This window comes from Cyprinodon variegatus, unplaced genomic scaffold, assembly GCF_000732505.1.
Source record: "Cyprinodon variegatus isolate N-32 unplaced genomic scaffold, C_variegatus-1.0 Scaffold770, whole genome shotgun sequence".
Taxonomy (NCBI): Eukaryota; Metazoa; Chordata; class Actinopteri; order Cyprinodontiformes; family Cyprinodontidae; genus Cyprinodon; species Cyprinodon variegatus.
In genome coordinates this window covers 67447-81276 of record NW_015151223.1, presented here as the reverse complement: position 1 = coordinate 81276, position 13830 = coordinate 67447, and the positions used below count along the sequence as shown (strand labels likewise).

General features: G+C 39.4%; 2 protein-coding genes across 3 annotated transcripts in view; one reads left to right on the top strand and one right to left on the bottom strand.

The window, feature by feature from the left end:
- Positions 1-3591, top strand: part of rmnd1 (required for meiotic nuclear division 1 homolog) — a 9937-nt gene extending 6346 nt beyond the window's left edge. The window contains exons 5-12 of the mRNA XM_015395977.1: positions 147-186; positions 259-359; positions 446-552; positions 632-696; positions 784-860; positions 1075-1195; positions 1294-1410; positions 2769-3591. Of these exons, the coding sequence (XP_015251463.1) occupies positions 147-186; positions 259-359; positions 446-552; positions 632-696; positions 784-860; positions 1075-1195; positions 1294-1410; positions 2769-2801 (661 nt within the window). The 3' untranslated portion in view covers positions 2802-3591. The remainder of the gene's footprint in view (positions 1-146; positions 187-258; positions 360-445; positions 553-631; positions 697-783; positions 861-1074; positions 1196-1293; positions 1411-2768) is intronic.
- A 1176-nt stretch (positions 3592-4767) lies between these two features.
- The window catches only part of LOC107098342 (A-kinase anchor protein 12-like), a 16659-nt gene continuing 7596 nt past the window's right edge, over positions 4768-13830 (bottom strand). The window contains exons 2-5 of one of the 2 annotated variants that reach the window (XM_015395976.1): positions 13194-13284; positions 8264-12333; positions 5170-8179; positions 4768-5084 (exon numbers count right to left, since the gene is read on the bottom strand). In XM_015395976.1, the coding sequence (XP_015251462.1) occupies positions 5204-8179; positions 8264-12333; positions 13194-13284 (7137 nt within the window). In that variant the 3' untranslated portion in view covers positions 4768-5084; positions 5170-5203. Of the gene's footprint in view, positions 5085-5169; positions 12334-13193; positions 13285-13830 lie in introns of both variants that reach the window. The other variant, XM_015395975.1, reaches the window with a different exon arrangement.

Here is a 13830-nt window from a genome sequence, read left to right as displayed (position 1 = left end):
GGTTAAATATCAGTATCGATTTTCAGTTTTAAGGCCGATACCGATAGGGGGCCGATTATATCGTGCATCCCTAGCTTAAATATAAATTTTTTTTATATAAGCTAGTTTTCTGTCTCATCTAACGCTGAGTCTAATCTGTATTTCAGAGAAGGATCAGTGGTTTTCTGGAATGTTGAGGAGAAAGAGGTAAATATGGTTTGTTTTTGTTTCCATCCTGTCAACTCCTTCGACAATGGATGTTGTTTTCATTTCCTGCAGATGAAAAAGGTTTTACGATTATTGGAGCATCATGAGATCCAGCCCTATGAAGTTGCTTTAGTCCACTGGGAAAACGAGGAGATTAACTACACCGTGGGAGAGTAAGAAAGGCTTCACTGTCACTTTGGTTTATTAGTGTTCCTGATTTTTGTTCTGCTTCCCTTTAACTTCTGAATCTCCTCCTTAGAGGAAACACGAAACTTGAAAGAGGCAATTTCATTCTTAGTTACGAAATGGATCAACATGAGGCGGTTCTGGAGAAATTTGCTTTTTCAAATGCCCTCTGTCTGTCTGGTGAGATGCAATCTTTAAGGAGGAATACTTCCTTTGTTCTGTCAAGATGCAAACTTTTTACTGATTCTTTGTTTTTCAGTAAAGTTGGCGATATGGGAGGTGGCTTTGGACAACTTTGTAGAGTCAATTCAGTCAATTCCAGAGGTAAAAAGAATCAGATGAAGAGAGAATTTTCTTGATTCATGTGAGTTATTATAAGAAGAGTAATATAAGGTCATTTGTTTTCCTTAGACCCTGAAGTCTGGCAGAAGAGTCAAGCTTTCTTCTGCTGAAGTTATGCAGAAGATCGGAGAACTTTTCACATTAAGGTCAATTCATTTTGCCTCCAAACAGCAGCTCCTTCTTTTTCTATTTTAGTTTACAACTTAAGAGAAAGCCAGAGCTCTCCAATTACTAGAAATGCCTGATTCTTCACTTAATTTACTGCCTATATGTTAGTTGCTGCTGTCTTGTTAAGAATCGCCGACCTCAGGTATGACCAGGACTTTTCAGCATTTGCTTTTTGCCTCTTTCTTCCTACAGGCACTGCATCAACCTGAGGTCCGACCTGCTGCTCACTCCTGATTTCTACTGGGACCGAGAGAACTTAGAAAAGCTCTATGACAAGACATGCCAGTTCCTGAGCATCAACCGCAGAGTTAACGTAAATCGAGTTACTCTGAGGAACAGAATGCCGATGAGTCCTGAATGAGGGCTTCAGTGAGAAATTCTGCCTCCTTTCAACATTGACTTTGTTTTTAGGTTGTGAACGAGAAGCTGGAACATTGTACACAGCTGACTGACCTGATGAGGAGCCACCTGAGTGAAAAGCACAGCTTGAGATTAGAGTGGATGATAGTCATCCTCATTACCATAGAGGTAAACTGGCTTTACTTTAACCCTTTATCTGGGAATTTTTATTTGGGAATTTGTGTGAAATATCAAATCCAGTTAGAAAATCATTGCTCAGCCTTTATACTTAGACTCCTAAAAAGAAACCAGTTTAATCAGTTTGCTGTCAGAAGTTTCCCAGATAGTATACAGAGCCCATGTGTGTGTAAATTAACCTCAGTATATAAAAGCTGTGACCATACTGTATGGAAGAAAAACAGTCTCATTGGAATCTGCCTTTTTTTTTTACACCGAATTTTAAACACTGATTTTTTTTAGACATTGAATTCCTTACACTCAATTTTTATGTGGTAAAAATTCACCAGAAAAAAATTCAGCTGCTCTTCCGAATCAAACCAAGAGCCTTGGCAGACAGGGGTGCTGTACTAGCTGTGATCGGCTCAGTCGTTTCACCCAGTCTGATAAGAGGAAAAACTGTAATAGCTGTCTGTTAGTAGCTAACTGACGTTATAATTGTAATTCTGTTTAACAAAAATAAAGTCCTCATTCAGCTGTGAACAGCTGAATTTTTTTGCAGCTGAATTTTTTTCTGGTGAATTTTAACCAGATAAAAATTGAGTGTAAGGAATTCAATGTCTAAAAAAAGTGTTTGAAATTGAGTGTTAAAAAAATTCAGTGTTTAAAATTCAGTGTTAAAAAAATTCAGTGTTTAAAATTCAGTGTTAAAAAAATTCAGTGTTTAAAAAATTCAGTGTTTAAAATATTCAGTGTTTAAAAAATTCAGTTTTTAAAATTGGGTGTTAAAAAAATTCAGTGTTTAACAAATTCAGTGTTTAAAATTGGGTGTTAAAAAAATTCAGTGTTTAACTAATTCAGTGTTTAAAATTGGGTGTTAAAAAAAGGCAGATTCCAATGAGACTGTTTTTCTTCCATAATACTGATCTCTGAAGGCCTAGAGATTCGGTAGCGAGCTTTTGAAACATTTCGCATATTTATAAGAAGTAAGACTGCAGGTTTAGTTTTAAATGAGAAAAGAGATGGAAACTTTAAACCTGATTTTTTTTTATTTCTATCTAGTTTTACTAACCTGCAGTTATTTGGCAAACAAATTTTAGATGTACAAATATCTGCTGCTGGAGTTGCAGAATAATGTTTAAAAAGTGGCTCAGAATAAATATCTTGATGGCTTTTTAAAATGCGTTCATAAAACCGTTTATGCATCACATTTGTGCACTGCATTATGTTGGTCCTATCATACAGAATCTTTATATATCTTTATATATAATGAAAAACAGATCTTTTTCTGTTGTTGTTTTAGTAAAGCACTGTAAAAGTCTCTCCTGCCCTGTTTGAACTGATGGATTTCTGTGTTGTTTTCTTTATAGGTGATGTTTGAACTTGCAAAGATGATCTTCTAATCTGCTGATCCAAGAAAGCACAAATCAGTAAATGGCATTAGACACTGCATAAGAGAATGCTGAACTTTATTGAGGTGCTCGTTCACTGCAATGTCACAGTGAGTCGCTGAAGCAGCTGCAAAATGTGAAGGGGACCGGATTAGTTTGAGTTTTTTTACTCCTTCATTGAAAGAGGGAACAGTTTTCAGGCGCACAATATATAGAGATTTATCTTTCTGTCCAATTTCATGGCTGCTTAGTGTTTTAACATGATTGCACTGGTTAAATATGGGATTGTTTAATGTTTATTTTGCTGAGTTTGTGTATTTAGATTTTTCAGCATTTTTATTTTATCTTCAGAGCATCATGAGGTCATACCTAGCGTTATTCATGTGACTTAATTCATGCCAAAATAAAATTGCCTACACAAATGTATCAGTGCTTATTTAGTCCTAATCACAAAGTGTGATTGCTGAGGTTTTTCTTCAGTTGTTTTCCTTTAGATTTATATAATAAAAAAACCCTTCATTATTTTTTAAACTGACAGCTGAATAATAAACAATGACAAAGCACAAACAATTTAAAAACAATACAGGAGATCTGGTATATATTCAGGTCTTATTTTATTTAATTAAAACAATGTTTTAATAATAAATCTTGGTAATATATGAATAAAGGCATCTCATGGTTCTGTTTTACATCTTGCCACTCTTGACATGAGAGGAATTACTTTAAAATCAGGAGAAATTGAATAAAAAGAAAACTAATCAACTGCATGTTTTCTTCAGTTTTAATACAGACCTGATTATATCAGCTGATTCTTTTATAGTTGATTCATAGACGGGAGGAGAAGAATGGAAAAAGAAGTAAAATATACCATGATTAAGGCTGTGCAGATTACAATCCAAACACTTAAAAGTCAGTATTTGTCTACATTAAATATCAAATGTCTCTACAGTGCTATGGCATGCTCTCTACTCCCCTTACTTTGAAATTCAACAAAGTATCTCTTTTTGATTGCAAATATACGTTGCATAGCCTGTATACATTTCAAAAATATGTACAAGATGAAATATATATAATAACATATCTGATGTATACTTATAAAGCATGAAAAGTGTATTTATTACTCTCTTTCGCCTTTCTCAATTACAGCCAGAAACTTTGTGGTACTCTACTATAATTCTATTATGTAGGGCAAAATAAATTAGAACATAGTTGTAAAGTGGAGGGAAGATCATATGTGGTTTTCAATAGGGCTGTAACTGACAAATACTTTGCTTACGGGTTAATCTCAACTATTCTTATGTGCATTTATGGCTTAATTACTGCTGAGTTGCTGTTTTTGGCTTTGGCAAATCTAACCTAAAAGGATGTAGCGCTTTTAAGGAAGAGAGACGGCAAAAAAACTCTTAAAAAGAAGGAAATCCCCAAAATATTCAATTATATATAGTAAAAACACTATGTGTGATTGCAACAATCCTGAAATGTATCCAGAGCTACAATAGAACCGCTTGGAACTTAAAAAGATTGATGTGTTTAAAAATAAAAACAAAATCAAATCTAGACCTGAACCCTATTGAGAATCTATGGCAGACCCCATGATGCTCCCCACCTGATCTGATTTGGATCTGATCTTTTATGTAACAAAGAAATGCTTTCAAATCTGGTTGCGTAAAGCTGGTAGAAACATACTCCACTTAAAGCTGTATTCAAAAGAAAAGGTTCTGTAAAAGTATTGATTTTTGAGGGCTTAAAATCAACTGACTTCCACACTTTTCAGATAATATGCAGGTAAGGACAAGTGAAAGTCTAACATTCCTTACAAAATACATTTAAGTTGATGAAATCTGAAAATGTTCAATAAGTATGAGTTCTTCACGGCATTATAAGTGTAATAACTGAACAAAAACTGAATGGGCAAATTAGATAATAAATAGGAAAAGCTTGAATTACCTACATTAGTATATAAAAAAGATGTGTGCAGTGTCAGAGTAATATTTTTGATCATCTCGTTAAATTGTTCTTTATCTTTTTAAAGACAGAATTAACATGTTACATACAAGTAGGAGGATTGCACATTATTAGTAGTCTAAACGCACGGTCGATGTGGTCACATCTGAAATCCCACTATCTTTACCCTGAGGAGAACAACAGTTTTCCCTGCCCAAACCACACCTAAATAATAATCATATTTTTAAAATCCAGGATGATATCACCGCTAAATATGGGAGTTGTCATATTTAGTGTCACTTGATGTCATGGGAAATGCTTTAGTGGCTTCTTTGTTATGATTGTCCAAACCTAGGAAAAGAGGAAAAAGCAGCTGTTAAATTCAATTGTCAACGAGTTAACTGAAGACTAACGAGTTTAAAGGGAGATATTTTACCTGGCTTTAACCCAAGGGTCGGGTTATAGTGGCTTCATTCCACTGCAGGGACACTGCTTCCAAGCTCCTCAAGTGCAACATCGAAATCCTCCCCTTCACTTTCTATTGCACCTGTTTCTTTTTTCCGTTTGCTCTGTTGGCTTTCTGTGTCCTCAGTCTCCAGACTGCTTGCCATCTCAAACTCCATCTCAGGCTCTGCTTCCTCCTTTTGTTCACTCTCACTCTGTAGCTGGATATGTTCGTCCACCTGATCAATGGTTGTCTGTGGGACATGCTGTGGATAGATGTCCTCCTCTGCATCCAGCCACACATCATTTTCATCCTCTGACTGCCTAAAAGCCCAGCCTTTTTTTAACTCGGAGAGCAGAGGCTTACTCAGGAGCACTGCTCTCTTCTCTTGTCGTGATGATTGGACATCCACGGCCTGGACCTTTGTTGTGGCTCTTTCAGTAGATTGGATTTGTTCATACCATTCTGTCCTTTCCACTGCTTGGATGCCCACATCTTGTAACACTGGCTGACTTGCAATTAAGGCCCTCTGGTTTAAGTGTGTCTCGGGATCTGCTTCGGTGACACTGACTGCCTGCACTGCGACCTCATTTAGTTCTGTCTGTTTCTTGCATTCATCTCCTTTAGGTACTGACTCCTCTGCCTGAACTCCAGCGTCAAAAACATCAACCTGTCTAACGGGTTCAGGTCTCTCTGTAGGTGCAGCTGATGGCCATGTTTGGGTTTTAGCTTGAGCAAACTGTATATTCAGTTTAAATTCTAAGGACAGGCTAGAGGGGGACTCAAGGTTCCCTGCTGAGGAGATTACTCCGGTGTTTTGGGGCACAGCTAATCCAGCAGTGCCAGCAGTGGCGACTTGTGTGTGAGTAGTTGGCAGAGGTTCCATTGGGCTTTCATTGGGGTCTTTTACAGCTAACACCTCTGCTCTTACATCTCCTACTGCAGTGATTATTTCTGGCTCAGCAGGTTTTGCTTCCTTTAAATCCTCTTTGTGGTCCTTGATGGACACTTCAGAGCTTTGGGGACTACTGGACAGTAGCTTGGATTCTTCAAGTTGCTCAACAGGGATTCCAGAGTTCTCAGTAACAGTTAAAGCCTCCTCCTCTTGTCCTTCATTGACCATCTCAGTGCTGTCAATGATCAATGTATCTTCTTCTGTTTGAACCAATTCCTTTTGATCTGTCTCACAAACCTTTTGTATAATTTCTTTCAATTCAATGTCCTTTTCCTCATTTTCAGAGGCCGAGTCGGATGCTGACTCTGGTAAGTTACTTGTTATGTGCTGCATGACATCTTGAACTGTCACCTGGATTCCTTCATATGCGACTCCTTCTTCAATTCCCGCAGTGGCTGAGATATTCTCTACTTCCTGAATGTTTTCCTGACACACATCAATGGTCCCCTTAACTTCTGTAACCCCTACCTGGATCACTGTGTCTACCATCTTCTCGGCTGATCTGATCTCAACATCCATCAGGTGCACCTGGACTTTGTGATTGACCTCGATCTCCACGGGCGGAACATTCATCTTCAGAACAGCGCTGCTGGGCTCTGCTGCCTGATTTATTTCATCTAACACTAATGGTGCCGTAGTCTCAACTGTATCAATGAATTCTGACTCACTGACCATTTTAGCCGTTAAAGCTTCACAAACTACAGCACTAGGTTTCTCAGTTGAAACCTCCTTCAGATTACTCATAACTTCGTGTGATATGACGTTACTAACGGTTGCAGCAACTTTTATCTCAGCGTCTGAAAGAAGATCCACTTCCTCCCCCTCTACCCTCTCCTGCTGCTCACAGAGATTCACTTCGTTCCTGGATTCCTCTGAAACTTCTGCTGTGTCTATACAATCTGGCAGGTTTTCCTCAAGACTTGTTGTTTTTTCTAGGACCTCTGCACTCCCTGGACTCTCATCAACTGATGATATGTGAACTGCTGTTGGTGCCTGTAACCCTTGCAGATCTTCAAGAACATTTTCTTCATCCTTAACCTTAGCATCACATGGTTCAGCATCGGTTTCTTGATCCAACTGCTGTGCAACGTTGCCCTCTGGCTCTTCTTTAGCAATGTCAATGTCTTCTGGTTGAGGAACATCTTGAAGCATTGTTTGCAGTTCAACTTTTTCAGTTGTACTTTCCTCTTCATTTGGTGCAGTTGTTTGTTGACTTGTATCTAGATCTGAGGTAATGTCTTGTGCATCTGAGAGCGAACCTTCTAGTTTCTCACAGAGAGGTTCTTTCAAATCGGTAATAATTAATTCATCTGTGACCTTTTCCACTACTGGAGTATCATATATCACGTCTGTATCACAAGCTTCACAGCTAATTTCTGCTGGATCTAGTGGAGGTGCTAAAGAAGGTTCTGGTTCCAGAGCTTGTTCGGTTTCAGGAGTATCTTCTGCTTGAACATCTAGTGTCTGAGTTTTAGGTGTCTCTTCAGCTGTTTCTGCTTTTGGTACAGTTTCATAAGGTGTTATGTCTTTTTCCAGAATCTCAACTCTGCTTCCCTCTGACTCCAGTATGGCATCTTGTGCAACATCTATGGCGTCTTTAATCTCAGAAACATGTGCAACTTCCGAGGACTCCAATGCAGTAATTGTTGTTTGTAGCTCTTTGTTGTCTTGCTCTTCTTGTGCTTCAGGGAGGGACTTTGCCAGTTCAAGTTCCTTGTAATTTGTTACTCCAGCTAAAATGTTTTCAGGGGACAATGCCTCCTTATCAATGGACTTAACTGCATCTTCTTCTAAATTAATTATTGGTGCTTGCGAGGATATTTCCTCTTTAACCTGGTTGATTTGATCAGCATCTGTTTGTGGATTTATGCCTTTGATTTTATTAGTTACCTCTTGTTTTTCTTCCTGATTGTCCATTTCAGTGTCTTTTATAAGGGATTGAATAACATCCTCATCGGACTTTACAGATTTAAATTCTTCTGCAAGTTCAGCGTTTTCAGTTTGAGCTGCATCTGCTTTTGTCTCTTCTTCTGGCTCATCTGGGACCTCAGTGACAAACTCTACGTGTTTGGATTCTTCTGTTTCAGCTGCATCTGCTTTTATCTCTTTGTCTTCTGGCTCATCTGGGACCTCAGTGACCAACTCTACTTGTTTGGATTCTTCTGTTTCAGCTGCATCTGCTTTTGTCTCTTTGTCTTCTGGCTCATCTGGGACCTCAGTGACAAACTCTTCGTGTTTGGGTTCTTCTGTTTCAGCTGCATCTGCTTTTGTCTCTTTGTCTTCTGGCTCATCTGGGACCTCAGTGACCAACTCTACGTGTTTGGATTCTTCTGTTTCAGCTGCATCTGCTTTTGTCTCTTTGTCTTGTGGCTCATCTGGGACCTCAGTGACCAACTCTTCGTGTTTGGATTCTTCTGTTTCAGCTGCATCTGCTTTTGTCTCTTTGTCTTCTTGTTCATCTGGGACCTCAGTGAGAGACTCTACTTGTTTGGATTCTCCTGTTTTAGCTTGGGAAATGTCAAACAGTAATAATTCTTCATCAGGGGACAGGGCAGATGTATTTTGTGACTCTAATGTTGGCACTTCAACGGTTTGAAATACCTCTGTAATTTCTAACTGATCAATTTGGACTTCACCTATTCTAGGTTCTTTATCGTCTTGCTCCTCTCTGACTTCAGTGAGAGGTTCTGGTGGTTTAGATTCTTCTGTGTGGGTTTCACCTGATGACATGTCTGGTAATGACACGTCTTCAAGTAGGGACTGAACAACGTTCTCATCTGTCTCTGTTGCCGGATCCTGCATGATCTCTGATACATCTGTAACTTCAGAGCTGCCGACTTGATCAGCAGCTATTAGAGACTCTTTCCTCTCTTCCTCTTTGGCTTCTTCAATCAAAGAATCCACCTGTCTGGATTCTTCTGCTTCTGTTTCAAATGCTGGACCATCTGACAACAATACTTCCCTATTAGGGGGTTCGGTTATATCTTCTTCTGACTCTAATGTTGGTGCTTGAACATTTTCTAATGATACCGTTACTTCAGACAGATCATTTTCTGGCTCTTTCTTTGCTGCTTCCTTGGTCATTTCAGGGAGAGTCACTACCTGTGTTGACTCATCAGTATCCTTTTCAGTAGTTAAAATATTTTCTGAAATCAAATCTACTTCTTTGTTAGGTGTCTCAAGCATGTCCTCCTCCAACTGGATTGGTGGACTTATGTCAGTTTCAGCTCCAGCTATTTGAGGTTCCGTGTTTGTTTTGGTTACTTCAGTAAGATCCTGTGACAGTATTTCAGATGGCTCCGTGTCCTCTGCGGATCTTTCCTCATGTGACTGAATATCACGCTCTACATTGGGCAACTCGACTTTTTCTGCTCCAGCCTGTTTTTCTAACTCATCCACTGCTGCAGAAGATAAAGCCTCATTTTGGGCTTGCTCAAAGGGCATTTGTTTGGTTTCAGTGTCCAGCTCTGTTGCAGGTTGTTCTTCCTCCTTCTCATATGCTTCCTCCAAGTCATCTGCTGATGGAACAGCTAGTTCTTCTTCTTCAGAGTGTGTTTTTCTGCTGTCCTGCTCAGTTTGATCAGTCAAAACATCCTCAGTTCCTGCATCTTCTCCTTTAGGTAAACTCTCTGAAGATGCCTCTTCATCTACATCCCCTGTATCTTCAACCGCATGTTGCCTCTCTTCAACAATTTGCATATCCTTAATGTCTTTTTGTAACTCTGAAATATTTACTTCATAGACTTCATCTGCAGCAGGCTTGGCAGTGTCAAGCAACTCTTTAGGAACTTCTGAAGAAATTTCCGTTAAAATGGCTTCATTAAGGTGAGATATACTTTCGGCTTGGGCCGTTGCTGTGACTTCATTCACTGCATCAATTTCTTCAGCATTTAAGCCGGTTTTTATGCTTGCTGCATCTGATTCTCTGTGTATTTCCAGTATTTTTGGCTTCTCTAATACAGACGATTCAAGTATTTGATTGGAGGCTAAACAAACAACTCTTTCAGGGTTCGGTTCCTCTAAGAACACTGGAACTGCTTTTGGGCTTACGGTGATAGTCTCAGAAACCTGCTGGAGGAGGGTCTCTGTGTTTAGGACGCTGTACTCTGCAGGGACAGGTGTTGTGTTGCCAGATGTTTTTGAAGACTCTGATAACTGGGATAATGCAGAAACCATCTCAGTTTCATCTGCCAGGGTAACATCTGCTGGTTCTGGAGCAGTAATGGCCTCAGATGTGATCTCCAACAGATCCTCTGCTATTGTTTCATCTTTAGCTGCCTCCTCTGAGGCCGGGGTGTTCTCTGTGAGGACTCCCTCTTCCGGTATGTCACTGAGGTGTTGATGCTCGCTTGATTCTGTGAGCTCATTGTGTTCTTCATTTGTAGCAACAGCCGATGAAGCCTCCTTTTCTAAAGCTCCTTCATTGTCTGGGATGTCATTTGCCTGAACTTGCACAGTATCCTTAGACTGGACTTCCTCTTTGATTTCGTTTATGTCCATTTGATGCGTATTGTCTGCATCCTTTTCTGCCATTGTTTGTGTTTCTGTTAAATCAAACTCAGACAGTGGAACCACAGCTGGTGTCTCAGAGTCTTCATCACAGACGCTTGCTATCTCTTTACTAACCTCTTCAGGGGAAACATCAACAGACTTCCTTGTTTTCCTTCCTGACAGGAGCCTTATTATGGAAAAGGAAGAATCCTCTTGGTCGATTTCGCTGATACGTTCTCCCTCATCTTTAGATTTTCTTTTGGGAGTGACAAGCTTTTTGAATGATTTCCATGTTGAGCTTTCGTCTCCCTCTGGAGGACCTTCTGTCTCTTTAGGGGGTGAAGCCAGAACCTCCTGCACCTCAGTAGAAGCTCTTGATCCTGCTTCTTTAGATCTGTCGTTTTGCCTGTTCTCTTCACCGTCCAGCTGAGGTGTCTCATCCTCGGAGTCTGAGGTTTTCCGGCTTCTTCTCCTCCCTGATCCACACAGCACAGCTTCCCATGACACAGACGAGTCTTTTCTCCTTTTTCCCTCCTCCGTGCTTTGATCCGATATTTGCTCCCCTTCAACTGATTTCTCTCCATCTTTTGAACCTTGGATTGGTTCCTCTACATGGTCCACAGACGACTTCTTCCTCCTTTGGGGAGTAACAAGTTTTTTGAAGGAAAACCAAGCCCCATCTTCCCCACTCACTGCCTCAGCAGATGTCTGGGCAGAGGTTTCATCTTTCTTATTTTCAGCTGACTCTACAGATGACAGATGCTGATCTGAAACGTGTTCTCCAGAGTCAGACAGCTTTGCATCACTGGATTTTCTGCCTTTTTGCTTTTTACTGCGCTTCTTGAAACTTGAGCCTGACAAAAGCCTTTTTAGGGGACTCTCTTGAACAATTTCCTGGGAGTTTGTGATTTCATCTACAACAATCAATGGTGCTTTAGCTTCCTCCTGGACTTCAGCTGATTTGGTGATTAGGTTCTCCTCTTTAGCATCAAGAACTGGAGTGACATCTTCATCATGTAGCTCATCATTTCCAGCCTGGGTCACATTTACTTCACCTTCTACCAGTTCTTTCTCACCCACCTCTTCGTCTTCAAGCTTTTTTTTCTTTCGGAGACCAGAAAAGATCCCAGTTGTAAAAAACTTTTTAAATGGACTTGCAGTTTCATCAAGACCAGTTGGAGATGGTGGTTGTGGTTCCTCTTGTGGCGTAGTATCCTCATTGAGAAGTGGAGATGTTTCATGTGATATTCTTTCCTCGTTGGTTTCGGCTGTTTTTTCTCCTTCTTTTTCCTGAAAATCATCAGGTGTGTCATCTGTCAGTGTCTGGCACACAGTCGAGTCATTTTCTACAGCTTCCTCTGCTGTGATAAGTTCTGTTTGTTCCTCATCATCCTTGTTTATTTTGTTTGCAGCATCTTCACCCTTAATGTCTTCTGGTTTGCTTGGTTCCTCCTCCGACATGTCTATAGGTACGCCACCTTTGTCAGTGGAGCCTCTCTTAACTGTGAGTTTCAGACCAATGTTGCTGAAAAATTTCCTGAAACTTTCATTGATGTCATTCTGCTTGGCATCCATTTCGATCACATCCTCTTGTTCAACCAGTTCGTCTTCAGTGTCTTTAGCTACATCCTTTAAATCGATTTCATTTTCTAAAGGTGTCTCTTTATCCTCCACTGCTTCTGTAATATTTATTTCTGGACAAATGGCAGCTAAACAAAAAAAAAAAAAAGAAATTATAAATATTTATTTCTTCTGCTGATATTATGCTCAGATGTTCCGTTAAAACATTTGGAAACACAGTATACAAAGACAAATAATGTCTCTACAACTGATTCTACATTATTTCAGAATTTCCCTGTTTTACGTCGATTATGATTACCAGAAAAATAGTCTGTTTGCTGAATACCAGACAAATGGGAGATATACCTAGATTTGATGATGTCTTAGCGTTTAAACCTTCTAATTGGTAATTTAAGTTAATTGGAGGTACACCTGTGGGTGTATTTTAGCAAACACCAAAAGCGTCTTTTCTATGTGTGACATCATGGGAAAGTTCAACAATATTATACAAAACACGGAAGCAGGAGCATAATGTTGTGGGGTTTGATGCATTTCTCATAATATACAGTTTCAAAAGGAAAGAATCAATGTGAAAATATTGATTCACCAACATGAGACTTTATTGTTTGAATTTGGGAACCATATGTTTCTCCCATTAGACAAAGACCACAAAATTGTATCGAGCAAAAAGAGAGAGGTCTGGGTGCGGACTAGGTAGCTCAGACAAACCAGTTATTTCAGGAGGAAAATTCCAACAAACTATGAAACAACAAACTGAGGTGTTTTGGGAAGAAAACCCAAAACACCCCGGGCAGAGTTTAAAATGTTAGGAAAATGTATGTACACTTCTGAATTTGAAGATATTAAAAAAAAATCTTGTCTGGCATTAAGCAAGTAGAGATAATTTTGGCAATCATGACATAAAACAAGAAGTATTGTTTTCTGATTAAACGTCCTATTTACTACGAAGGTAAATATCTGGTTTTGTGTCTAAACTATGGTTTCCTACCTTCTATATCTTCACAGTTGCCATTCAGCTCTGATATGGAGCTCTCAGCTTTCTTGCTGATGTCGGAGATCTGTCCATTTTTTTGGAGAACCTGAAAAAAAAGCACAAAATCATCTATTGATGCATCAATTTAAACGTGGCAGGTAACTAGCTTATCAGCGAGGTAGTGTAAAGCAGAAAAAGAACTGCGGTTTATCCGAGCAGAAATATTGTGTTTGTGCCCACGTTTTGTGAGGCAGAGATTAATTCCTATTTTGATGAATTTGAGCGGATAACCATGGCAATTGAGTGGCCTAAAGACATTGCTCCAGTGTAAGCTGGTGGGTAAAGCACAGGAGATTCTGATTAAACGTTCCATTGAGGATACCTTGAAGTAAAATATGCTTAAAGAGTCAATATTTCATGCTTATGAACTTGTACCAGAGGCTTACAGACAAAAATTGAGGAAACACACAAAACCTAATGGCCAAACTTTTGTTGGGTTTCCCAGATAAGAAGGCATACATTTGGACAAATGGTGCACTGCTAAGGCCCTTGACAGACTAATGGTCTAGATCCCTACTTCAAACATTTTATATCAAAAGGTTTTGTTTCCGAAAGGGGAGATCCAAAAAGCCAACAGCCAGTGACTATAATT